This window comes from Harmonia axyridis, chromosome 1 (assembly GCF_914767665.1).
Source record: "Harmonia axyridis chromosome 1, icHarAxyr1.1, whole genome shotgun sequence".
NCBI lineage: Eukaryota > Metazoa > Arthropoda > Insecta > Coleoptera > Coccinellidae > Harmonia > Harmonia axyridis.
The window spans coordinates 86,508,140-86,535,430 of record NC_059501.1 but is presented as its reverse complement, the minus strand read 5'-3'; the positions used below and the strand labels follow the sequence as shown (position 1 = coordinate 86,535,430).

The 27,291-nt window shown below is 32.8% G+C and overlaps 4 protein-coding genes across 6 annotated transcripts; 1 reads left to right on the top strand and 3 right to left on the bottom strand.

The window, feature by feature from the left end:
• Window positions 1-334: 334 nt before the first annotated feature.
• On the bottom strand, window positions 335-4,701 carry LOC123675167 (farnesyl pyrophosphate synthase-like). The gene is made up of 4 exons (XM_045610466.1): window positions 4,259-4,701; window positions 3,898-4,201; window positions 2,808-3,236; window positions 335-1,411 (listed from the first exon to the last, which is right to left on the bottom strand). Exons 1-4 carry the CDS (start codon window positions 4,405-4,407, stop codon window positions 1,076-1,078), a joined length of 1,218 nt encoding a protein of 405 aa, XP_045466422.1. The 5' UTR covers window positions 4,408-4,701; the 3' UTR covers window positions 335-1,075.
• A 713-nt stretch (window positions 4,702-5,414) lies between these two features.
• On the bottom strand, window positions 5,415-7,492 carry LOC123675227 (RNA 3'-terminal phosphate cyclase). Its single transcript, XM_045610561.1, has 6 exons — window positions 7,313-7,492; window positions 7,140-7,257; window positions 6,916-7,064; window positions 6,445-6,866; window positions 5,888-6,149; window positions 5,415-5,597 (listed from the first exon to the last, which is right to left on the bottom strand). The coding sequence occupies exons 1-6, from the start codon at window positions 7,352-7,354 to the stop codon at window positions 5,541-5,543; spliced, it is 1,050 nt and encodes a 349-aa protein (XP_045466517.1). The 5' UTR covers window positions 7,355-7,492; the 3' UTR covers window positions 5,415-5,540.
• A 239-nt stretch (window positions 7,493-7,731) lies between these two features.
• Window positions 7,732-17,733, top strand: LOC123675113 (RNA polymerase II subunit A C-terminal domain phosphatase). Of its 2 annotated transcripts, none has more exons than XM_045610377.1 (6): window positions 7,732-8,051; window positions 8,120-8,273; window positions 8,325-8,695; window positions 8,798-9,912; window positions 11,327-11,604; window positions 17,155-17,733. In XM_045610377.1, exons 1-6 carry the CDS (start codon window positions 7,834-7,836, stop codon window positions 17,215-17,217), a joined length of 2,199 nt encoding a protein of 732 aa, XP_045466333.1. In that variant the 5' UTR covers window positions 7,732-7,833; the 3' UTR covers window positions 17,218-17,733. The 2 variants fall into 2 exon arrangements, with proteins under 2 accessions (XP_045466333.1, XP_045466325.1); XM_045610369.1 differs by lacking the exon at window positions 17,155-17,733 and adding an exon at window positions 13,168-13,596 and having other exon boundaries at window positions 7,740-8,051.
• Window positions 17,734-21,821: 4,088 nt separating this feature from the next.
• LOC123688577 (NF-kappa-B essential modulator) lies at window positions 21,822-27,259 on the bottom strand. 2 transcript variants are annotated; one of them, XM_045627156.1, is made up of 9 exons: window positions 26,955-27,259; window positions 26,575-26,844; window positions 26,349-26,463; window positions 26,135-26,265; window positions 25,714-26,082; window positions 25,354-25,635; window positions 24,863-25,069; window positions 22,586-22,706; window positions 21,822-22,249 (listed from the first exon to the last, which is right to left on the bottom strand). In XM_045627156.1, the coding sequence occupies exons 2-8, from the start codon at window positions 26,818-26,820 to the stop codon at window positions 22,593-22,595; spliced, it is 1,464 nt and encodes a 487-aa protein (XP_045483112.1). In that variant the 5' UTR covers window positions 26,821-26,844; window positions 26,955-27,259; the 3' UTR covers window positions 21,822-22,249; window positions 22,586-22,592. The 2 variants fall into 2 exon arrangements, with proteins under 2 accessions (XP_045483112.1, XP_045483113.1); XM_045627157.1 differs by lacking the exon at window positions 22,586-22,706.
• Between the last annotated feature and the right edge of the window lie 32 nt (window positions 27,260-27,291).

The window sequence follows — 27,291 nt, the reverse complement described above, 5'->3', positions numbered from 1 at the left end:
TTATACTTGGCGAAAAGAAAAACGTATTGATTTTGAACAACCAACACACATTACTAGCCAAACACTCAACAAGTTTCATCGATTTTTTGGACAAAGAAGTATTTCCAGAAGAGGGCGTTCTGTGTAAGAATCTCTAGTTGCTCCATAACCTCAATATGTATATAGACACGATGAATTTTATTATATTTATCGATAGTTGAATAGGATAATTATAGGTTAACTGGAGTGAGAAAGCCGCAAGTTTGAAGGAATCCCTATTTTTTTGGAAAATATATAATCTATAACCAATCGTTCTTCCAACGATTAAAAATCAGGGTAAAAAGAAAAATTCTCATTAAAAATTTGAATTTATTTAAGTAGCTCATGGATCAACATAACTTATTAATTAAAAAATTAAATAATTTAAATTTAATGTTACCACTCATCATTGGTCATGCCTCTGTTGAAACTAACGTTTTAGAGTTTTCTTAAACTCTAAAAACTCACATTTTTAGAGTAACTGAAGTGTATTTACTTGAGTACCAATTCTTAAAAGGAACTCTTAAAATTTCGTGTTTTTAGAGTTTAGAAATTATTGGACTATTTTTAGAGTTAAAAGGAATTAATGGAGCCTCTGTAACTTAATATATTTAGAGTAATAAAAACTATTATTACTATTTATTGTTTGTACCACTTATTGAAAGAAGATGTAACATTGAGTTTCAACAATACATAAATACATAAAAAAAAACAGGATAATACTCATAGAAACATAAACCTACACCATTCACATATTGGAAAAAATATATTTATACTTAGATCAACTTTTTCTCTACTTTTTTACTGGCTGCCGAAATGATTTGTTTTAAAAATACTTTGGTGAATGTCAGTCTTCCTATATGAAATAAATTGTAAAAAGATAAAGTATTCGAAAAAATGATTTCTTATTGAAGTTAGAATTACATAAGAATAGAAAAACGTAACTCACTTCTGATTTTAGTGAATGGAAGAATACTAAATTTCTCAACATCAATCTTCAAATACTTGCTAATTCGTTGTGTATAAAAATGCCCTTACTCATCGTTCGACATCCTTTTCAAGCATTCCTTTTATAAATAACCGCAATCATCTTCTGCAGCATTTCCGTTGGCACCTTCTTTGGCAACTCCTGAATCATAGACTGAATTTCGCTGTAACTTTGTTCTTCGTACTGAGCATACAACTCGACCATGCCCAATTCATCATATAAATCCTTGATTTTCTTAACGTTAACCGGATTATCTATGCCGTAATTCTCTTCCATTATCTTTTTTTGGCTTGGAGAGGCCAGTTGCAGGGCTTTGGCAGCTAGCCAAGTACATTTTCCTGTTTCAATGTCTGTGCCTATCTTTCCCGTTACTTCTGGATCTCCAAAACAGTCCAAATAATCATCCTGAAATTTGAAATGTGGATATCAACACGAAAAATAATAGACAGGCATCTTTTTTGAGGTTAAACATTTATGGTTGATAACAGTGAAGTGTAAGACATTTCAACACATTATTTTTGAAAATAAATGTTTAGAAATTTTGTAAAAATTCTTTTTGATGCTAAGTCAATTATCATATTGTTGTAACAGTCTAGAAGACTGTTTTCAAAAAACAAACAAAACAATAAAAAAGTGCATTTTCCAACTGTGCCCAAATCTCAAAAATAGTAGATGTTAATTTCTTTTTATAATTGTGAGAGAAATCTTCGAAAAAAACACAAATTTTTTTTTTCTACATTATCTCGCGAATTTCTACACAAAAATCAGCAAACATTATTTTACAACCACTTTATTGTCCTAATTCGGCTCAAACCGAACGCATAATGTGGAAACTGAATTCTGAAGTGGAAATTAACAACAAAAATAATAGTTAATTTGAGCCGATTTCTCAAAAAATTGAATATGCATGATGCAAAAAGAAACCTTTACCGTTTTCTCGGACCGATAAAAATCTTTATGAAAGCTATAAAAAAAGTTCCATAATTTCTATAACCTTGCATGTGGTTTTCAGATTTCATATATTACAATTTTTTTATCGTCTATTCACATTATGTAGACAAGCTTATTCAATATGCTATTCAGCTTTATGTTAGAACATTGATAACAATTAAATATCTAATATACCAATAATAAATTATTATTATGTTAGATATAAAATTATTTACAGTTATAAAGCTGACCTTTGATCTTTTTACGATTATCTACATTGCCATTTATGAAATTCTCGAAACAAATGCGGAACAAACAGAAAGATAGAAATTATCAATAATGTATTCACTATTGATCGGCAATTAGGAATAGTTATTTATAATAGAAGTGCAGAAGGCATTGATATTCTTCAACAAGTTCAAAATTCAAAAACTAGCCACGAAGTGGCGAGTTGTTGAATGAACGAGTGTTCGAATGAGCTTTTTGTACGAGTATTATACATAATTGACTCTAAATCACTGAACTTTCATTGAAATTAGAAGAATATTTCCATAAATATTATTTGGTGACTTTTTTAATAGAAAAATATTGGTTGGCAAAACTGAATTCCGTATCACAAATTCGACAAATAGATAGATCTGCGACAGGTGAGTTCTGAGTACCAACATACAATAATGAAAAATACCCATGAAATCTGTGTAAAACCAAGATATTCCCGCACGATTTTTTTCTACAAGGTATGGTAAAATGAACAGATTTACCACTGATTAAGAGAAATAAATAGAGTGAATTCCTATTATTTGAAAAAAAAAATCCCAAAACCGCAACTTTTCGCAAATAGTAAGAATAGTCAATCCATTTAAATATTCACCTGAATCTGGAAAAATTTTCCCATTTCCAACAGCACAAGTTTGACTTCTTGATGGATTTCGGGATCCCTATAATTAGCCAGATACAAAGCCAGCGAAACCGGCAAAAAGAATGAATAGTGGGCTGTCTTATTGTAGGCAATAAGCTCATATCTTTCCATACTTAGGGTTTCCATGCCCACAATGTTGCAATCCAAAATCTGGCCCATAATGGTCTTCCTTGTAACATCAAGGAAAGATTCCATCAGGTGAAGATAAGACGGATGTTGACTGAAGTGCTTCTTTAGTAATAAATACACGGAGTTTTCTAATATAAGACCATCATTTATTGCGGTTAATCCTATATTTTCAAGCTTGTACCAGCAAAGTTGGTTTCTCCTTGTTTCTGATCCATCGGTTATATCATCCATAACCAGAAGGAAAGCTTGCAGCTAAAACATGTGGACAAATCTTTGACATTTGAATAAAAGTATTTCTTTTTCAGTTTTCAAAATTCCGAATTGATATTACTTAATCTTAATTATTTATCTAGTTAAATCGGTTCAATCAAATTTTTGTATACTCATCTATTTGATAGTATTTTACTATGTTATATCAATAAAACATTCCCATTAATCCTATTTATAGCAATAATGGACAAACATATTTTTTTACGAATACAAAATAAGTAAGCTGACCTTAACACTGAACTGTTAAATTCATACATTCTAATGTATTCTCAAGATCTATTTCTATTCTTGAATAAATTAAATCTTTAAACTATTTTTTCTATTGAATTTCAATTTTCTTACTATTCAATATTTGGAGGTATTTCATGAATGAAATTTTTATATTTCCTGACAAGAACATTGTTATTTTTCATTCAATTTCATTTTGTGAAAATTAAATTTCACCTCTATTTTTATATACATAACAAGATGAAACCGGTAATACTATGGAATATGAAAGTGAAAGTTTGATGAATCATTGGTATTTTCCAATTTTTGGTAATTAAATTCAGTAAGTGTATAGGTTAGGTTAATATGGGTAAAGTAAAATTTTGTAATAATTTTTACCTTTAACTTATATCTCTAAATTTGAATAGGAACTTACCATTTCTATCAACCATCCTAAGATATTCGCTAATCTAACATTTTTAGATGTTAAATTTTCCGATTTCTCCAAAATCTTGTAGCAGGCAACAACAGCCAAACCTCTGTTCTTTTTACCATGGGGCACATTATAAGTTAAAGATTTAGTTAATCTGGACGTTACTTCCGTTAAATTTCCGAACTCTTCGTTAGTTACCAAGTCTTTTACCAAATCGGGAAAAATGTTATCGAACTCTTCTATTTCCTCTTTGCTAACTAATATTGGTTTTTTTGGTTTCTCTTTTGGGAGAGCAGTTGAAACGGGTCTGCAAAAAATAAGATTTATAGTTATTCATTTAAATCAACGAGAAAATCTAATTTACCTTGAGTTATCCATCATGTAAGCGAATTGTGGAAAACCACGAAGAAATGTTGAACTGTTCCTGGTACGAAGTTTGTCGAAACTAACACGATTTGCTGGATAGCATGTTTTCAAAATACCGACACATTTAGATAACGTTCTCATCGTCATTTTTAAACACGGAGCCCTCTTCAGTTGCTTCCTGATCTTCAGATAATACTGATGTTAGGTGAAAAAAATCTAATAGATTCCAAAATACCGGTATTCAGAGGTATTCCGTTAATTAGAAGCATCGGAGTACCTATACCATAACGTTATTTTGTCGAAAACATATTAACTTTTAATGAAACATATAACCAGAGGTAACGATTTCGAATTCATTGGAATTTTTATTATTCTAATCATATGTCCTAAATACATCTTCAGAATGGAAAGTGCTTTTTACACCTTACGTAAAGGAATTTGTAGGTTACGTTGTACGATTAAATGTCAACATTAGGGGGATATTGAACTTTAATTAGTCATCCTTGTACTTGACCTACAAATTCGTAATTAATTAAACTGCCTCAACGTCCTATTTGAAATTTAAATCTCTTATCTCTTTGAGGCGGCCTAATTAAAAAGTTGCGGTGGTCTAGGTAATCCATTCAAAGAGACATTTCTTCCGCTTTTGGAAGTCAGCGGCGCACGGTATTTGGCGTGAAAGGGGTCCATATTCGGCAGAACTCTCAATAATAAAATTTTTCATTGAAATTTCAGGCGAATCCTATAAAATGAGAACAGTAGGCTAGTAATTATCTGAGGGGAGATCTCTTTGTACTAGAAAATACCTGATCTCCAAAAATTTCGCAATTTACCAATGGCGTACCAAGTAAGCGGGGTAATTACCCCCAGACCAACATATGTATATTATATGGAATGACTAATATACTTGGCTTGATTCCAGACAATTTTCTAAAATTGAAAATCCTCAAAAATACCCTCTAAGTTAATAATATCAGTCTAAAATGGAAAAAAATTCAAGAATGTTCAGAATAAAGTGTTATATCTCTGGGAATAATCAAACAATATGTTTTTTCATCAATTAATCTCTTTTTATTGGTTATTAATGAATACATTTAAAACAGTTCTAATTTTTGTATTTATAATTCATTATTGTGTATTGTCCTATTTCATTACTGTTATTCAAAAAGGAATAACCCCTTTAGCAAATAATGGTTGGTAGATGACACCAAAATACACATTAGAACAATTTTTAGAATCTGAGCTGATGATTAAAAAGTAATTAAAAGAACATAAAGTATCTATTTAATACATTCAATTATGTTGGTTCTTCCATCGGGAATGATGTTGAATTTGCACTGAAAATGAGAAAAAAATTAATTAATATAACAATGAAGTGCATAATAATTATATAATATAAAGTAATATTTGATCTTGACATAGCTAAATTTACAAATAATAATAATTTTATTTTATTCATAAAGCACTGACTTGACACAACACTGTATTATTTTTTGACGTTTCTTATGACATAAGAAATGTCAAAAAATAATACACAGTCTTGCCATTGTAACTATTACAAATTGTATCAGTCATATTGGAAAAAATCTTCATATAAAATCCCTAACAAGTGTTTAAAGATCCTCACCGATTTGACAAATTTCTGGATGACATGAATTGCGGTCTTTGTATGGAGGGTAACCTCCCCAACCCTTATCCTAGATGTACCATTGGCCAAGGCCATCAAGATGATCAGTTGATCTTGGCAGTATTGGTCAACGCATGCTCCTTCATCTAGAGATTTGATTAGAGATTCTGCAGCTCTAGTTCCTGTAACACTTGCTTGTTCCCCTCTTTTCATTAAATCAGAGCTACCCAGTATACATCCCGTACTGGTTTCTGCAACAAGTCTAAAAAAGTTGCTCCATGAATATTCTGCAATTTTCATTTAACTTCGACTTTTAACACATAATTAATACACATAAAATTATTAATGTAAAAATTTTTAATGAATATCCGGCCGCGGGAATCGAACCCAGGATCATTATCACAAAAATCCAAATAAAAAATTTCAAAAATTCATATCTCCAGAACTATTAGTGCTAGGAGTCTACAGTAAGAAGTATAATTAACATGGAAGAAATAGATGTTTTCAATATCATGACTATGATTTGTTCATTTTTTGAGTAAAATTTTTCAACTCACATTATACCTGCACCATTATCTCGTGCTATTTCCTTATCTTCCTTGTAAACTTCTATTTCTACATTATCGACAAATCTCTTGAGCTTTTCACTGGCTGCAGATGCCATCTGTTCCGCTATTCTAATAGGAAGTACACCAGCAACAAAAGACCATCCATGTATGGATCGAATTTCCCCTCGATCCACTAACGTTACTGGCTTCAATTCATTTACAGGTCTTATATTGATTAATACTTTGCCTCCACCTTTAGGGAAATAGCCCCTTCTGATTAGAGACATATCAAAAGTTGCTCCAAATTTCTCCAAATTGGGTCGGTAAACTTCAGTCGTATAGTCAATTTGGGGAGCCATGTCTGTATTAGTACCTCCATGAAGTTCTAGTTCTGTATCAGTTGCAGCAAATAAACAACAAGGAAGAGCAACCTTAAATTCACTAATTCAGAATAAATTCTTTACAAAAATTGAGATCTACCTGTAGTAATAATGTTATACTACCAGCAGTCTTTACTAATGCCTGATAAGAACCTCCTTTTAATATTTTTGGGAAGAAATCAACGGATACACAGCCTAAGAGTGCTCCTTTTACATGTGCATTAGATAAATCTCTCATCAATTCAACTCCTGTCAATAAACCAGCATGTTAATATGGTATCGTGTGAATATAAATATGCTAATCAGGAACCAAATTATTAGCACCTTTCAAATGCTGCTCTAGTAAACCAGGCTTGGACCTTCCGGCTCTAATATTTTTTATTTTAACCGGTAACTTTTCCAATACGCTCATAGAAAGTGCTATCCTCAAAATTTGTCCTCCCTTAAAAATTGAAATGTAATAAACTGTTCTATCTCTTGTGTCTCATTTTACTCACTCCTTCCAACTCAGAACCATCTATTTCCAATAAATTTTCCATTTTATAGAATTCGTAAACTTTTTGTTAGATTATATTTTTTCAAAATGTCGACTAGGTTAAGTTTTTCATCCAAATAATAGCCACTAGATGTCACTGAGGTATCATCCAGATTTCTATATTTATAAATAAAGATGAGTGGTTTAGTAAAAAACGGAAAGATGCTTTCTTCGGCATTTTATCAAATTTTAGCATTACGCATAGTACGTATTCAACATTAATTAACAGCTATTTCCTGCTATTTACTCCCGAATATTTACGACCATTTAATTGACAAAAAAGAACAATTTTATAGTATTCTATGGACGCCAGTCTTATAAGAATACCAACTATTAAATAAATGTTTTATTTATAAATTGAATGTTGTCCATTAATAATGTTACCAAGATTTCGTATTAAATTATGATGTAAACCTTATTAAGTGTTATTTCGATTTTTCCAAAATAAAACTCTATAGCTTCAGTAAGTTTGTTTCCGTCAAGATGGCTGAAGAAATGCTGAGCATTTCATGTGATGAAAATAACACTATTAAAGTCTTAAAATGGAAAGTACGAGAAGGTTCTACTATTTCTATCGGTAAAGTGTTATTTCTGTATCTTAATTTAAGGCAAAACAATCACATTCAACACAAATTCAAGTCCCCAAAGGCTGGAATACTAAAGCAAATTGTCGCGTCGGAAGGCGCCATCGTTGATCCAGGGTATGTTTATTTAAAAAAGCGCGGGAAAATTTGTTTCTATGAAAATTTAATAATTTAATATTTTTTAGGCAATTACTCTATTGGTTGAAAATATGCAATCATCCAACTATTATGAATGATATGTGTGCTGAATGTGGAGCAGATCTTAGAAATGAAGAAGGCGAAGCTGTAGCTTCAGTGCCTATGATACATGCTATACCCAATCTAAAAGTCAGCGAAGAAGTAAGTTTTTAAACAAGTACTCGAAACATTTCTAATTTGGGATTTTTTTAGCAAGCTCAAGTAATTGGAAGAGCAGACAGTGATCGATTACTGAGGGATAGAAAGTTAGTTTTGTTAGTAGATTTGGATCAAACTTTGATCCACACAACAAATGATAATGTACCTGCTAACATTAAAGATGTTTATCATTTCCAATTGTATGGACCTCAATCGCCTTGGTACCACACAAGGCTTAGACCTGGCACTCACCAATTTTTGGAGAATATATTTCCTCTTTTTGAGTTACATATTTGTACGTTTGGAACAAGAAATTATGCCCACATGATAGCAACATTCCTGGATCGTGATCAAAAATTTTTTTCCAATCGAATTTTGTCACGGGATGAATGTTTTGACCCTACCAGCAAAAAAGCAAATTTATCGTAAGTTTAGAGAAAATAAATAGTTCACTTAGCATTCAGTATACATATGTTTGAGCTATGATTTTATTTTTATCGAATTTGATGAGAAATATTCTGTTTCAGGGCACTTTTTCCTTGTGGAGACAATTTGGTCTGCATTATAGATGACAGAGAGGATGTTTGGTCAAATGCTGCAAACTTAATTCATGTAAAGCCTTATCATTTCTTTCGACATACGGGTGATATTAACGCTCCACCTGGTCTAGATAAGCAAGAAAATGATGAAACCTCAGGTGTAGATTTATCCAACATCAATTCAAAGAATAATGGTGATAAACTCTCAAATGGACATGATGACAATAACTTTTTAACAGATGATCAGGAGAAAGTTGTTGAAAAAAATGAATCCAATGATATAGAAAAAAATAATGAAACGGAAAACATTAATGAAACGGAAAACATTAATGAAACAGAAAACATTAAGAAAGAAAGTGATAAAGTTACTGATGTTGTCATTAACGGAGTGGCAGAAAATTTGGGGGCTGAAGATTTGAGTAATGGAGTTAAAAATGATGAGGAAAATATGGAAGTGAAAGAAGAAGGAAGTGAAGAAACTGTTAAAATTTCTAGTGATACTTTGAAAATGGTTGAAAACATCGAAGAACAATCGAATGAGACAAAACAAGTTGAGAAATCAGATGAAATGGAAGAGAACCATGAGAAAAAAATGGAAAAAACGGGAGAAATTACAGAGGAATCACAAGAAGAGACAATAGTCAAGAACGATGGAATAGTAGATTGTGAAACAAAAGAAAATAAAGAAATTGACAATGAAGATAAAGCCAAAGAAGAATCGCCTGAAAAAATAGAAAATAACGGATGCAGAAAAATCAATAATTCTTCCGATAAGGATTTGTTACGTGTCGAAGACCCAGATAGTTATTTATTGGATCTTGAATGCATATTGAAGGAAATCCATAAAAAGTTCTACGAACAGTACGATGTAATGGAATCTGGCCAGGTTCCGGATCTGAAAGAAGTGATACCGTTGGTGAAGAGTCAGGTGTTGAAAGGAACGAAAATATATTTCAGCGGCTTGGTTCCCACTCATCAGAAGTTGGAGCAGTCGAAACCTTATCTTATAGCGAAAAGTTTGGGGGCTGAAGTCACCCAAGATTTGGAGGACGATTCGACGCACTTGGTCGCTATCAGGCCAGGAACGGCTAAAGTGAATACTGGTGAGTTGATTAGATTTGAATTTATATACCCCTATTTCGTTTTTTCAATAATTGAGAAATTGCCAGTTTGAGTGAACTGAAATTTAAAAATTAGGTTGAAAGAATCTTCATGATAAATTTTGTGAAGATTGTATCATTGAAAAATGAAAAAAAAACGAATAGTGTCTTTTAAGCTTAGAAAATATCTGAAATACACACTTGTATAATAATTATGTATTAGAATTGAAAAGTCCCCGGTCTGATGCACAGATGGCGGTGCTAGTATTAATTTCATATGATTTTTAGTTAGTACCAAACTTCTAACGATACGTGTCAAAATTTGCAAGCAGTCCGACCATTAGTTTGTGAGATATTGCGTTATGAGTGTAGCTACTTTTGTTATTCGAAAAAAGATGAAAAAAAATAATTTCATGTACCTATAAAATATTGCTTCTTGAAGGGAAAAAAAAACAGTTGAGCACCGAAGACGGCGAACGCAGTGGACGCCCAATAGAGGCTGTCACCGACGAAAAAATCAAAAAAGTCCACAAAATAATTTTGAATGACCGTAAAGTGAAGTTGATCGAGATAACAGAAATTGTGAAGATATCATCTGAACGTGTACATCATATCATTCATGAATATTTGTACATGAGGAAGCTATGTGCAAAATGGGTGCCGCGCGAGCTCACAATCGATCGAAAGCAACAACTTGTTAATGATTCTGAGCAGTGTTTGAAGCTGTTTAAGTGCAATAAACCTGAATTTTTGCGCCGATATGTGACGATGGATGAAACATGGCTCCATCACTCCGGAGTCCAATCGACAGATAGCTGAGTGGACTGCACACGTTGAACCGAATCAAAAGCGAGGAAAAACAGAACAGTCAGCTGGCATGGTTATGGCATGAGTATTCTGGGATGCGCAAGGGTTAAAATTCATTGATTACCTCCAGAAAAGTAAGACCATCAACAGCGATTATTATAAAGCGTTATTGGATCGTTTAAAGGATGAAAACGTTAAAAAACGGCCCCATTTGAAAAAAAAAAAAGGTGCTGTTTCATCAAGACAATGCGCCGTGTCACAAATCAATGACAACAATGGCAGAATTGCATGAATTGGGCTTCGAATAGCTTCAGAATCCACCGTATTCGTCAGATCTGGCCTCCAGCGACTTTTTCCTGTTCTAAGTTCTAAGACCTCAAAAGAATGCTCGCTGGAAAAAAATTTAGCGCCAATGAAGAAGTAATCGCCGAAACTGAGGCCTATTTTGAAGCGAAAGACAAATCGTACTACAAAAATGGTGTTTTACTATGGTAGACCAGGGACTTTCAATTGGCCTGTTAAAATAAATATTGATTTACTATTTTCACAACTATTTTTGACCTATTGACCATACTGTATGCATGTATTTCATATTCCTTTTTTTTACCAGGAAAACGAAGAAAAAACCTTAAAATCGTAACCCCAGACTGGCTCTGGTGTTGTGCTGAACGTTGGGAACATGCCGACGAGAGGGTGTTTCCCCTGAACGGAAAGGGTTCCAAAAATAGACACCCCCCACCTCATTGCAGCAGTCCCACACATGTACCGGAGTATTTGAAACCTGGGACGCCCACCCTGCGTAAGAGAACGCCCAGCGGTCGTTTCATGGACACAATTCATCCCCTGATGTCTTTTTCTAGTGACGACATTGCTGATATGGGAAAAGAGGTTAGTTCTTTGTTCTGTTCTTTCGGGTGGTTTTTTTCGAGGTATATAACTCTAAGTTGGCATTACTGTTCAAGATGGCGACCGATTTAACAGCTGTCAAGTGATTTATTTTCAGTTTGGTTTGGCAATTCATCATGACTAGACTCACGCCTGAACAACGCTTGCAAATAGTGCAATTTTATTTCGAAAATAATGGTTCTGTGCGGAATACGTATCGTGCACTACGTCCATTTTATTTTGTTTAGCGATGAAGCGCACTTCTGGTTGAATCGCTACGTCAACAAACAAATTTTGGAGTGAAGCTAATCCTCAAGTGTATGTCGAAACACCGTTACATCCAGAAAAACTGACTGTTTGGTGCGCTTTATGGGCTGGTGGAATCATTGGTCCGTACTTCTTCAAAAACGATGATGGCCAGAACGTTACAGTTAATGGTGATCGGTATAGAGCCATGATTATTAACTTTTTCATTCCTGAATTGAACAACCATGATGTCCAGGAGCTGTGGTTCCAACAAGACGGCGCAACATGTCACACAGCTCGTGCCACAATCGATTTATTGAAAGACACGTTTGGTGACCGCCTAATTTCACGTTTTGGACCTGTGAATTGGCCTCCAAGATCTGGTGATTTAACACCGCTAGACTACTTTCTGTGGGGCTATGTAAAGTCATTGGTCTATGCGGATAAGCCACAAATATAACACAACATTCGCCGTGTTATTGCCGATATACGGCCACAAATGTTGGAAAAAGTCATCGAAAATTGGACGTCCAGATTGGACTACATCCGAGCCAGCCGTAGCGGTCATATGCCAGAAATCATATTTGAAATGTAATGCCACAAGATTATCTTGCGGATAAATAAAATTCATGTCAATTGAATAATCCATCGTTGTTTTATTGCAATTTAAAGTTCTATAGCTCTAAAAAAAACACCCTTTAGAAAATAATCTTGATAAAAATGTAGATGCTTTATTGGTGCTTCACATTTACATTAAACAATGTTTACACAATAGTACACACTATGGATTCTTAAGGAATTCCCATTCAAACGTTGATTTTTCAAGGAAAACTGCCATCGCAATATTCTTACCGACTACGACCACTCAAAATTGATCTATTCCTGGTGCGCACAACTTTTGGGCCTCTCTTTCGGCACGCTGTTCATGCCGATAATCCTCAGACTATTGACGATCTGAAAACCAATATTCGTCAAGTTATTAGAGAGATATTGCCCGAAATATGCTGGCAAGTCATGGAAAATTACCTCACAAGGATTACGCGAAGAACATTCAAGCTTTATATTCAAATGAAAATTTGATCGATATTCTAAATGACTATGTTTCTTTCGGAACTATAAAATGGCAAATCCTTTACTTTTCATTTATGGAGATAAAGTCACTATTACTTTCAAATTTTTTTCATGTTGGCATCCGTGAACGCCTGTCATTAGTGTCAGTTGTCACTCATTTCAAAGGTGCGTTCCAGCAGTAAGTGCTTGCTGTTGTGTTTATAGTTATTATCGATAACGATGCAAATATCAACATTTTTTCGTTTGCAGGTAGAAGACATACTGGACGATGAGAGCGACAGCAGCGAGGGCGAGGAGGAGAACCAAAAGAAGGAGGAGGGGGAAGAGGAGGCGCCGGAGCCCCCGATTGACGAGGAGACCTCCCACTCGAGCAGCAGCAGCGCAGAGTCGCTGGACGAGGAATACCCGAGGGGCTACAAAAGGACCCACACCGAGATGATGTCTTCGGATAACCTGGAGGACGAAGAGGAAGCGAACAATTCGGAAGAGGAGGAACGGCCCTCCGTGAAGTTCAGGAGGGGGGAGGTCGTGGAGGGGATCGAGGAGTGGGAATCCCAGGATTCTCAGAACAGCGTTGATGCTCCCGACGATATCACAGACGGAGAATGGAACATGATGGGCGCCGCCTTGGAGAGGGAGTTCTTGTCGAACGATTAATTGGAGATTGCGGAGGAAATGAGGTGAATACGTCTCTTTGGTAACACTTCGTTTAACAGGTTACGGGCCCAAGCAGTAAAAACGCATTTTTTCTGAAAATTTCTGCTTCAAGTGTGAATCGTGTATTTCAGCGCTTCCCTTACTTTTCATTCATCTTTGCTTTCGAAATGGGCTTCAACCTCGGCGATCACTTTGTCATTAGGGCCAAATTTCTTCTCCTGGAGCATTTTTTCAAGGTCTGCAGAAGGCGGTAATCACTGGAGGCCAGATCTGGAGGATGAGTCCGCCTTGGAGAGGGGTTAATTGTGTAGGAAATGGGGTGAATAAGTCTTTTTGGTAAAAATTCGTTCAATAGTTTGCGGGCCCAAGCAGTAAAAACGCATTTTTTCTGAAAATTTCGGCTTCAAGAGTGAATCGTGTATTCCAAGCTTCCCTAACTTTTCATTCATCTTTGCTTTCGAAATAGGCTTCAACCTCGGCGATTACTTTTTCATTAGGACCAAATTTCTTCCTCCGTAGCTTTTTTCAAGGTCTGCAGAAGGTGGTAGTCACCGGAGGCCAGATATGGAGAATAAGTCAAGTCAGTTGGAAACGCAATTCATTCAATTCGACCATGGTTCAACCTTTGTCAAGACTGCCAATGAACAATATACCATGCACGTCCCAAAAAATGAATGTCCATTGTCACAATTGAGTTGATTTATAATTTTTTTTTTCTGTAATGCATACTCAGAAAAAGGAATACAGTCAATTGATCATTTAAAATGATCGGTTATCGACATCTCCAATTGGAATTTGAATATAATGAAATATGGCCTACCACAGGGAACTGTATAGGGACCCATATTGTTCGTCTCAACAAGGTCAAATTGGCTTTTATCATAATAAATTATTATTGTTATTTATTTGCTCACTTCTTTCTTCATAGTGTTTCTCAAAAATATTCCATTTTATTCAAATAATAAAGTGGGAGTTACTTAAGTAAACCCTATACCTAAAATGAATACTTGAAGATTTATGGAGGAAGAACCTTGAATGAGGAAAAACCGGAATTTATAACGAACTATTTTCTTGACAGGGTTGAAGGTCAGGTTGTTGGAACAAAAACCACCTCTCAGACCATTGCCGACATGTTTCAATTTTATTCAAAAATCTTCTTCAGGGCTCTATAATAAATTACAAGATTTTTTTTTAAAAACACTAATAAATAAATCATGTTGGAATATACAATGGGACATTACAATTGAATAAATAATTACATGAATATCTGAACAATACAATGCAAAAAAGGAATTTTTTAAAAAACGAATAGTGAGAGAAACACTAAAAACAATCCAGCTCAGCATACAGGTACTTGATGATTTTACATTAAAAAGGGGAAACCAATTACTTACAGTCTATTTGCGGTTTTTTTGTCAGAATCATGAAATATATGAAATAAATATCACTTTTTGACACCATCAAATTATAATCTAAAACGAACGAAATGATAAAACGGGAACAGACCACTCTGATAATACATATGTTATAAGTAAATAATGAATAATGTTTATATCTACATACATGACATTGACATTCAATTTGAATAATTAGTTCAAGTTATTTTTCTTTTTATTTTGTTGATGAGATAGTAATAGGCCGTATTCAAACCTTCAATGTCTGTTCTCCTGTTAATGGATTTTTCATCTTGTTTAATTGAGATCATTTCATGTAGTAAGCGTTTCTTTAAAATTTTTTGGTGTCCTAATATTTTTATTGAATCGATGTTAAAATCAAAAGAATGGAGTGTATTTGACACATGTTCAGCTAGAGCGGTGTTGTTCTCCTTTTTCTTTTTCAGAGGGTTGAGTATGTTGAGGGAATCTCTCTTATGTTCAGAGATTCTGTCTTTAAGATATCGACCTGTTTGTCCTATATATGTAGATTGACAATCCTTGCAACAAATCTTGTAGATAACATTACTCAACAATTCTTTTTGAGTTGTACTCTTTAACCTTGAGAAAAGCTTTCTGTTTGTGTTATCCGATCGAAAAGCTATGTCGACACCAAGCGATGAAATAATTCTTTTGATCTGCTCAGATAAACCCTCAACGTAAGTCAAGGCGTAAAATTTTTTGTTTTCGATTATTTCGTCTTGAATCCGTTCTCGATTTCTTCTGTAAATAATTTCTTCAATAAACTTGAACGAATTATTCGAATTGAATGTCAATGTCATGTATGTAGATATAAACATTATTCATTATTTACTTATAACATATGTATTATCAGAGTGGTCTGTTCCCGTTTTATCATTTCGTTCGTTTTAGATTATAATTTGATGGTGTCAAAAAGTGATATTTATTTCATATATTTCATGATTCTGACAAAAAAACCGCAAATAGACTGTAAGTAATTGGTTTCCCCTTTTTAATGTAAAATCATCAAGTACCTGTATGCTGAGCTGGATTGTTTTTAGTGTTTCTCTCACTATTCGTTTTTTAAAAAATTCCTTTTTTGCATTGTATTGTTCAGATATTCATGTAATTATTTATTCAATTGTAATGTCCCATTGTATATTCCAACATGATTTATTTATTAGTGTTTTTAAAAAAAAATCTTGTAATTTATTATAGAGCCCTGAAGAAGATTTTTGAATAAAATCGAAACATGTCGGCAATGGTCTGAGAGGTGGTTTTTGTTCCAACAACCTGACCTTCAACCCTGTCAAGAAAATAGTTCATAATTAAAAAAGGTCTCAAACCAATAACTCATTCTGGAATTTATAACTGTGTGGAGTAGTCTGTGACTTCCGGAAAACACGGAATGAAACTAAAATTCGATGTTTGGATATAGTATTTTGTGCAACAAGTGGGGAAAGTCCAACTTTTCTTGCAAGTGTGGGAGAGTGCAAACACACGAGCGAGAAAAGGACTTTCTCCACATGTTGCACACTATACTTTTCCTGCAACTGCACAAATTTCAATAATTCAAGTGATGGACTTGATTCAAATCAAAATGGCCTTTGTTGACAGTATGTGCTAATTTATTGCGTTTCCATAGAAACGACTCAAAAACCCAATTTCATTGGTCTACCAAGCGAGGTGTGGGCAAAGTGCCGTGGGGAATAATATTTCCCACAGTATGAACAATACATAGTTTTGAAATTAAGTAAGCTGTGAAGAATATGCTACTTTCCATAGCAGTTGTAGGAAATATGCTGTTTCTTCCATGCGGGAATATTCATAAATTTTTCTGGAGATATTCCCGCACGATTTGCCAGGAAATTATAGAACAGACTATACAAGAATTTTCTGCTTTATATCTCTCTTTCAAAACGTTTTCTGATAAACCTTCTCATTTTTAAGAAAAAAAACGTGGTTTTATTGAGATTTTCAAATTTTCTGATCATTTCTAGATAAGAGTTATTTCAGACCTCTGTTTGCTGGGATATAAAGATTTTTTTTATGTTACGATTTCATACCCTGTTGAGAAACTAGGTTTTAAAAAAAACTGGAATTTTTACTTTGTCTTCGATCTTATTTTATTCAAACATATTTTTATGTGACAGGTACTGACGATATTTTTATTGTTTATTTGCAGGAACGTTTACCCAGTGAGCCGAAGAAGAGCCCTTATAAGCAAATTAATTTATTTAAGGAGTAGTGATGTGTAAATAATCTTAATTTAATGACCATACTTTAATTAGTTTGAATTATAGTGTACATTCATCTGGATGGACGTCCATAACGAAAGCACAATGTTTGTATCCAAAGAAGATATTTTTATCGATCTTCTTCTTGTATATATGTATTTTTGTTGGTTTTACCCAAAGTACAATATTGTTAAATTCATTTAATTTTTCGATAAATCTTAGGGGGTTGTTTCTGCTAGTGGACGTTTTTTGATTAGAAATAGGTTTAGGAGAACTTGAACCGTACTATATTTTTTTTATGAATTGATTTTTTACATAAATTCTTTGTTATGGATTAATTGTTATGAAGTTGAAAGTTTTTTCGGAATTAAACACGCTATATTAATAAATTGCGATATAATGTGATTATAATTATTCACAAAGTGAGAACAAGAATGGATAATGTATTTGAAAATCAGAATGCAATTATTAAAATGAGTATGTTTATAGAGAACTGTGTATCAAAATAAAGGAGGAATTTAAGCTTAGCAGTTTTAATTTAATTTACGCTCGATTAGAGTATTTATGAACAAAATTTCTGGATGATGATTGAATAATTAATCCAGTTAATTGATAAATTCAGGAACTTTTCTCTCCTTTTTCAAATTCGTGTTCATGTAATTTTTTCCCCTAAATTTTTCTAAGAATCTGAAAAATTCTTCAAGAAATCAAATTTTAAAGGTGATTCAAAGATACAAATTTTTTTTTACATACATACCCATTTTAGAAGATTCAGAAATTGGTCACCAGAGGGCAAAGCAAACCGCCTTGAAAATTCCTCCCACAAAAATCGGAATAACTCAGTTTTGGGGACTTCTAGGGAGGAATACGAGTTCAGCATGAAAAATTCTTCATAATATCAAATTTTGAAGTCGATCTGAGACAAAAACTTTTTTTGGCGAAAAAATATCCAAGGTTTATAGTCTTGGTTTTTCCGAAAAAATCGACCTATCAAATTCGAACATTTTATGATTGTTTTAGATAGTTTCGAGATCGTAGATTCCGAATTTGGCATCGATTCTGACCAGAAAAAATTTTCTACACCGCAAAAGCACAGTTTACACACAACTGGAATGTCTCAGTTTTGGGGTTACATACCCATTTTAGAAGATTCAGAAATTGGTCACCAGAGGGCAAAGCAAACCGCCTTGAAAATTCCTCCCACAAAAATCGAAATAAATCAGTTTTGGGGGCTTCTAGGGAGGAACTGATTGCGAATAGGAATTCAGCATAAAAAATTCTTCATAATTTCAAATTTTAAAGTCGATCTGAAACAAAAACTTTTTTTGGCGAAAAAATATCCAAGGTTATAGTCTTGGTTTTTCCGAAAAAATCGACCTATCAAATTCGAACGTTTTAGATCATTTCGAGATCGTAGATTCCGAATTTGACATCGATTCTTACCAGAAAAAATTTTCTACACCGCAAAAGCACAGTTTACACACAACTGGATTGTCTCAGTTTTGGGCATTTCACAAGCCTCAGAAATTGGTCACCAGAGGGCAAAGCAAACCGCCTTGAAAATTCCTCCCACAAAATTCAAAATAATCCGGAATTGAGACATTTCAGAAGCAAATTCATTGCAGATAAGTAATCGGCGTGGTCAAATGTTTCTTCTATCATGGTTACCTGAGGCCAAATTTATTTTTTGCGAAATCTTACAAAAAACAGGATATCTCTTTTCAGAGTTCCTTCAAGTAGATACTAGTGCAGACTAGTAATTAGCGTGGAGATTTCCGCTTAATAATAAATTAGGAACCTGATTAAACCATACATATATATATATTGAGTGGATGCGCTTTAACTAAGCGCATCCACCATATTCGTATATCGGATTCGATGCTATTGCGACATCTAGTGAGACTAACCTAAACCTAATATGAGTAGTGCCGTACAAATTACAGGATTCTATGCGTGGATAGTAGTGGAAATAATCAGTTCAGTTCTGTGAGTATAGATGGCATATAGGAAAATTTTAAGGAATATTCTTAGTGAATTGACATTTGGATTTTTTTTTTAAAACATTTGAGATAATTCATGTATTAGGATTAACAATATACACCTATTCAAATTGCTCATTTAAGGTTCATCGGTGTGAATTAATCTCCCCAATCAAACGCTTCGAAAATATTCTACAAAATTAAAATTCTGTCGAGATTGAGACCTTACGGACAGAAACTAATTACGGATTCATATTTGAAGTAATTAATTACTGTTATCATAAAATAAAGACATTAATTTTTTAAGACGATCTGACAATATTTTTGAACCGAAATTTATCCCACAAAACTCGAAATATCTAGAATTTCAGACTTTTTAGAAGCAAACTTATTTCGGATTTGTATTCGCTGTGGTAAAATTATTCTTCCATCAAATTTTCAGATCGAAAAAATTTGTCTACACTTTTAAACCACTATTTTTCTACAAAATTCGCAATATCTCAGCTTGTAGCTTTGTTAGGAAGAAACCAAAGGTAGGTTGAGATTCAGAATCGAAAATTCTCTATTATACCATATTTTGAAGGTCCTCCATGGCTAATTTTTTTTCAAGAAATTCCACAAAACGCCAAGTCTTATATCAACATTGGATACATCTCCAAACAAAAGTTTCGATCTAAAAATATGATAGAAGAAACATTTGCTTCTGAAATGTCTCAATTCCGAGATATTTTGAATTTTGTGGCAGGAATTTTCAAGGCGGTTTGCTTTGCCCTCTGGTGACCAATTTCTGAAGCTTCTAAAATGGGTATGTATACCCCAAAACTGAGACATTCCAGTTGTGTGTAGACTGTGCTTTTGCGGTGTAGAAAAATTTTTCTGGTGAGAATCGATGCCAAATTCGGAATCTACGATCTCGAAACTATCTAAAACAATCATAAAATGTTCGAATTTGATCGGTCGATTTTTTCGGAAAAACCAAGACTATAACCTTGGATATTTTTTCGCCAAAAAAAGTTTTTGTTTCAGATCGACTTCAAAATTTGATATTATGAAGAAATTTTTATGCTGAATTCATATTTGCAATCAGTTCCTCCCTAGAAGCCCCCAAAACTGAGTTATTTCAATTTTTGTGGGAGGAATTTTCGCGAAAAAATTTTTTATCTTCGAATCACCTTCAAAATTTGATTTCTTGAAGAATTTTTCATTTTGAATTCGAACCTGTTGTTTGTTTCTCTCTAGCTTACTCGAAAACTGAGATATTCCGAATTTTGTAAAAAAAATGGAAGGGGAAATTTTTCTAGTGATAAGCGATGCCTAATTCATAATTTAAAAGAAGCATTTGATTACGCCTAATACTAAACTGCAATCAGTTTGCTTCTAAAAGGTCCCAATTTCGAGATAATTCGAGTTTTGGGAAATCATTTTCATGGTACTTTGTTCTGCCCTCTGGTGGATAAAATCTGAGGCTTGTGAATGGGTATGATCTGATTTATACTTTGACCGTCAAAATTTTTACCTTTGGAAGTAAATATCCGTTGCTATCATGTTGACAAAGTCTGAACCTTTCAAATAAGTATGTATGTAGGCCTAAAGACCTAAGTTTTGGAGGAGTTTGGTGCAATTCCATGAAGGCCAAAAATGTTTTTGGCATAAGAACTCTTAATATCGTAATAAAATCTTCATGGTGACTATATAGGGTAGTTGAGGTTCTAAAAGGTTTCAATTCCGAGATATTTCGAGTTTTGTGGTTAAATTTTCAGCACTTTTCCAGCTGGATTTCGTTTGATCCTTATGGTCTCGAAAATATTAATTATCAATTTGAATAGGTCTATACAATCAGACCTATCACAGAAGTTACGGCTCATCAATTATGTTAATTTCAATTAAAAATTCCAAAAATCCAATTTAGTAGAGAATTTGCTTGCTAGCCATCTATACACAATTTACAGAACTTAACTTTGGAATAACCAACCTATTGTAGAATCCTGTAATATGGATGATACCACCAAATCTTGGTTTGAGCTACTTATTTTAGATGTCACCATATAACCAAATCGAATCATAGACCTATAATAATTATTATAGGTCTATGAATCGAATACATAGACATAGAATACAATTTTATATGTCTATGATCGAATTCAAATAGTATGATTACAAATTGTCGATTTTTCGGTTTCATCCGGATATTAAAATCCATAATATGGGTTTACGCTATATTTTTCTATTCAATGATGCTACGGTTTAGTAACATATTATTGAACCGATTCTCAATAGAGAGAATCAGACGCGATAATGATACGTATTTACGCAAATTGCACAGTAGAAAGTCATCATATTAATTGAATTATTTGTAGTGTTTAATTACCTTGGTTCGTTTCTTCTTAGGAATCTCATTAAGAACAACTTAGGAAATGAATAATAAAATTACTAATAAGTAACAACTAGGGGATAATTTCCTGTTCTTTTACCCTCCAGCCTCTAGATGAATTATTTACATAGATGACACTTATGGAAATCACTTTTTTTGTGAAATGTTTCCTACATAAAATGAAACACAATAATTTCCACTGTATTCTATTTATAATGAATTTTCGGCAAGTAAGGACCAAATCCATTTTATATAAAGGGATACCTTCAATCGGAAAAAAAAATTTAATTCAATAAAAGTTTACATACCATATTTCTATCTACAATTACTACATTTCAAAAATACATTTATTATCACTCAAATATCACCAATTCATATAGACAAGAAAAATTCAAAATTTATTGGTCTAATGGACTTACTTTTTGCCAAACAGGTTGACATTTCGTAAAAACTAAAAATCTGCAAGTTAGGACAATAGTTAGTCTGATTAACTAAATTTCTAAACCTTCTAACAAAACTAATCTTCACATTAGGTTTACTATAACTGAAGGATTCAATTCTATAAAGGATAAAATATAGGAAAAGCCAGATTTATGGCAACGACGAGCTCAAATCCATACACCTCTCTACGTGATTTTCAAGAGCCTGATACGTTAAAAATCCAAACTTACAGATTGGACAGTTATATCGGATCTGTAAAGGAAGTGGAATATTAAAAAAGGAAAATCCATAAAAAAAAAACCTAAAGTGTTAATATGGTTATCAAATTATTTTCAAAATACTGATTCGATAAAATAGAAACAAAAAAAAACTAAGTCATAACAAACCTTAAAAATAATGCCTGCAATAATTCATTTAATAAAAATTAAATAAAAAGTTTTCATTAAATAAAATTTTTATGTTAATTCACTCATAGCTGATTTAGCAATTATTTCTTTGGTAACACAAAATTATGTCTGCCAGAAATCTTCTGATAGAAAATCCTTTTCGAAAAAGGAATACGCCAACAAAAAAAAAATATACCCATACCAGAAATTTACAACCAAGACGGTTCGGGATTACAAGTTGAAACATGGTCCTCCAAAAATTTTAAAGTTCTGAACTTGAGAAAACAAATTGGGCATTCATATGTTGAACGGGGTGGAGGAGACTGAAAGGTACAAATAGAAAAAAAAATTGTGAATGTTATTCGTTAATCAAATTTGCTCGAATTTGTTTTTGGCACATAGAGGAGGATTTAGGATGGTGAAATTCAATAATTGAAGTGGATATTTGAATTCTGCTCTAAACTCTATTCTCTACTCAATTTTGTACCTATACAGGTTGATTCACCGTACGTTTATGGAAAACTAATCATAATTTTGAGCTGAAAATTTGCATATCGGGGTTTGAGACAGTGATCTTTCTCCCTAAAATATTTCCAGATCTCTACAACTTCCGGTTATACCGGAAACAGAGTTCTACTTCCTTATTTCAAATGGCACACCCAGTATATTATTGCATCATTAGATAGCTTTTTCGATGGCAATTTCGGCAATATGCCATACCTTGAGAAAAATTCAACGGTTCATGAGTTATTGGGATTCTTATGAAAAAAATGGTGGCGATGAGGACTCACATTTTTTTTAATATTACCGCAGAAAGAGCTTTTTCCGAAAAATTTTTTTTCTTTTTCGATTCCGCAAATACGTAGTATTATTCTACGATTATTGTACGATTCTACGTACAAAAATAGTGGAGTTACTTAAGCAAACCCTATACCAAAAATGAATACTTCAAGAGTTATCGGGGAAGAACTTCAAATGAGGAAAAACCGCTATTTATAACTGTGTTAATAACTGTCTGTTACTTGCGGAAAACACAGAAAGAAACTAAAATTCGATGTTTGAATAACTAAATTCAAACATTTCATGAATTTTAATTAATTTTTCGTTGGGATTGTTGAGAAATACATAAACCAATAAAATTTTCAATTACGAATAATTCATTACAATTCTTGATATGTCAAATTTAGTTATTCAAACATCGAATTTTAGTTTCTTTCTGTGTTTTCCGCAAGTAACAGACAGTTATTAACACAGTTATAAATAGCGGTTTTTCCTCATTTGAAGTTCTTCCCCGATAACTCTTGAAGTATTCATTTTTCGTATAGGGTTTGCTTAAGTAACCCCACTATTTTTGTACGTAGAATCGATTGAAATAATAAAAAATATAGGTTCTAATTTGAAAATCTTGAGTTTTGATGAATTTGAATTTGTCCAAGTTCATGATCCTCTTATAAACACCCTGTACATTTTTGGTCCAAGCCGAAAACAGTCTTATAATACTACGTATTTGCGGAATCGAAAAAGAAAAAAAATTTTTCGGAAAAAGCTTTTTCTGCTGAAATATTCAAAAAAATGTGAGTCCTCATCGCCACCTTTTTTTTCATAAGAATCCCAATAACTCATGAACCGTTGGATTTTTATACAAGGTATGGCATATTGCCGAAAATGCCATCGAAAAAGCTATCTAATGATACAATAATATACTGGGTGTGCCATTTGAAATAACGAAATAGAAGTCTGTTTCCGGTATAACCGGAAGTTGTAGAGATCTGAAAATATTTTAGGGAGAAAGATCACTGTCTCAAACCCCGATAAGCAAATTTTCAGCTCAAAATTATGATTAGTTTTCCATAAACCTCTAATAGGCCATCCCGGTGAATCACCCTGTATTTATTGATATCCACGTCAATTGTTGACTATTATAATGAGAAAGGTTAGATTTAATTAAATTGGGATAGTGTTAATAAAGAAATTCAATTAATTCAATTTCATATTTCAGTCCAAGTGGCAAGAATTTATTATATTTAAGAAAATTATCACAATAAAATTTATAAATTTTGAATGAGATCATGTCATGACAGTTGGATTAATTTTTGCAATGTTATGTTTTATATGAAGAGTTAGGTATTTAAAAATGTTAAAAAAAATTATATAAAGAAAAATAAAAGTTTTAGGTTGTGTTCAGACAATTTAGCACAAAAAAATAAATCAATACCCTTCTTTAGTTGAGACAGTGAAAAATGGAATAAATTCATAAATTTTGATTTACGTTTCGATTTTGAAACCCTTTTTCAGCAGATTTTAATAATAATATCTATCTATCTAAAAAGACAGACATCACAACCTCCGAAGAACTTTCAAAACCTTGATAAAGTTGGGATAATAAATGTAAGAGTAAAAATGAAGCGATAAGCCATATGAAATTAAAGAATGATGCAGAACTGGAATTACTGAAAGCAAAGTTAGGGTATGCACTGACCTCTGCAGATGCACTAGAAGTACTCGAAGTTCTTCGGGTTGTTTTAACGTATTCCCAACCGTGCTCTTTCAAGATTTCTAATTCATTCTGCAGCTCCCCGTTACGTTTTTGCACCTGTTGAAAATCACTGGCAAGTTGCCTGTTCTCGGCCTTATAGTTCTCTTTCAAGCGTTTTTCCTCTTCGAAATCGGCTTTGTAGATCTCGAGCTGCAACAAAATGTCATGTAAAATGGCGGGTAAAAGTAACAAATTGATAAAAAAAAACGTAAAAGTAGAAAAAAAAAAATAGTAACGAATTAATAAAAAAATAAAAGTAGAAAAAAGTAAAGGAACAAAAAGTAAGAAAATAACAAAAAAAATGTAAAAGTAACAAATTCATGAAGGAATACTGTCAAATAGCTTTCTCTTCTTATACTTTCTCTTAAAAAAAATATTTTCTTTAGTTGATTTAGCACAAAGGATTTCAGAAAAACAAGTAAAAATCGACTTGCCTGATGTTGAAGAGCGACATAGCCATCCTTCATAACTTCCAGTTTCTTCAATTCTCTCACTTTTTCCGTTTCTGCCGTAACTTGAGCCTCTAAGACGCTATTGGTCTGCAGTAAACGAGTGATGCTTTCCTGGGAGGTCATCAACTGTTTACGTGCATTTTCCAAGTCTTCTTTCAAATTCACGCTTGCACTTGCTTGTGATTTTATATAATTTATTTCTGAGGAGAGTTCTTCAATTTTCTTCTTTGAAGATTCTTCTTTATCTTTCAACTCAGTCTTCATCTGGAAAAAAAATTTCTATAAATCCTTTAGAAATCCTAATGAATCAAAATAAAACGAAAAAATTTATTCGTATTATACCTCTTCAATCATAGTTTCTTTATTCTTCAACTCTTGCTCAAGATTAAGAATAATATTATTTTTTTGGATTTCCAAATTGTCTTTTTTCTTTTTCAAATCATCCTTCTGAGCATAAACTATCTTCAAAAAATTGTCAGTCTCAGCCTTTTTTTTCATAACTTCATTTAATTCTTTCTTTAAATTCTCTATTTCAAGAAGACTTTTTTCTTTATCACTGGTTGATGTTGAGCCTTGAATATCTTCAACGTTCAACTGTTTAATTTTATTTTTCAGTTCGTCTTTCATTTGAAACAATTCTACTTCCTGTAACCTCCTAATTTCTTTATTCTTTTCAAGTTCACTGATCAAGTGTTCCTTCTCGTGCACCAACTACAAAAAACCAAATAAGAATCTAAAACTGTGAACACACATACCAACTCACAGAACTAATACAATTTTTGGCCTGTTCAAATTTATCTTTATGTAATTTATGAGTTATATGAACTTCTTCTTTCCATGCTAAAATTTTTTCGTGTTGTGCTTCCATTGCTTCATTATTTTTAGTGATAATATCTGAAATGACACTCATTTACAATATTTAGAAACAGATCAAGAACCAAGACAATACAATACTTTTAATTGTCATGTATACTTACCACGAAGTTTAACATTTTCGTCAATAAGCATTTCAATTTTTTCTTGTATAACTGTTGGGGATAAGGTGCTGGATATAGAATGCATACTTATGGCAGGGTCCTGTGATCTACTCATCTATAAATATTTCACTTAATTTGAGAACATTTTATCGGATATATTATATTAAGCCTCTCAGAAAATTGTTCTAAAGAGAATTCTAATTCCATGCAGTTTCATAATAAATACCTGTGTTATATCAGGTCCTTTAATGATGCCAGAAGCTCCCAACTGTGATAAATCCATGTTTAACAATTTCCTTCCCTCTTCAATAGGTCCAATCTCTACACTTCCAATTGACAAGTTTTTGAAAGATAAATCTATATCTGGCATTAATGATTGGCCAAGAACAACAAAAGATTCCTCATCTTCAGAATCCATGGTGGCCATTCTCTGAGGGCCTTCCGGTATTTTAAATTCTCCAGAAGAAGACATTACAGGTAAAGAATCGTTTTATATCTACAAGAAGTGTAATGGAAACTTATAAATTAAATGACTAATGAAAGGTATAAACCCCTTCATTGTTTTAATGAATATTATATCATTCTATAAATATCATATGAACTAACCAAATACAAATTTGAGAAGTAAATCCACATATATTATCACATACAATTTATTTAAACAACGCAGCCGAAATAATAATGTTTTGATGCAATGATAAATATAAATGGTAAGGTGAATCACCAAAAAACATATCCAGTACCAACTGATCCAACAGAAAAATTGGCAAACATTTCATAACCGGAACATGACCCTTAAATCAATAGATGTAATAATATTATTACTTTTGAATTTATACTTCGAATGAGTAGTTTCATTTTGTATTGTTTTTCATAATCAGATTAGTTTTTTCGTAAACAATCATTATCATAGAATATTCTGTTTAAACATTTGTTTTTTTTA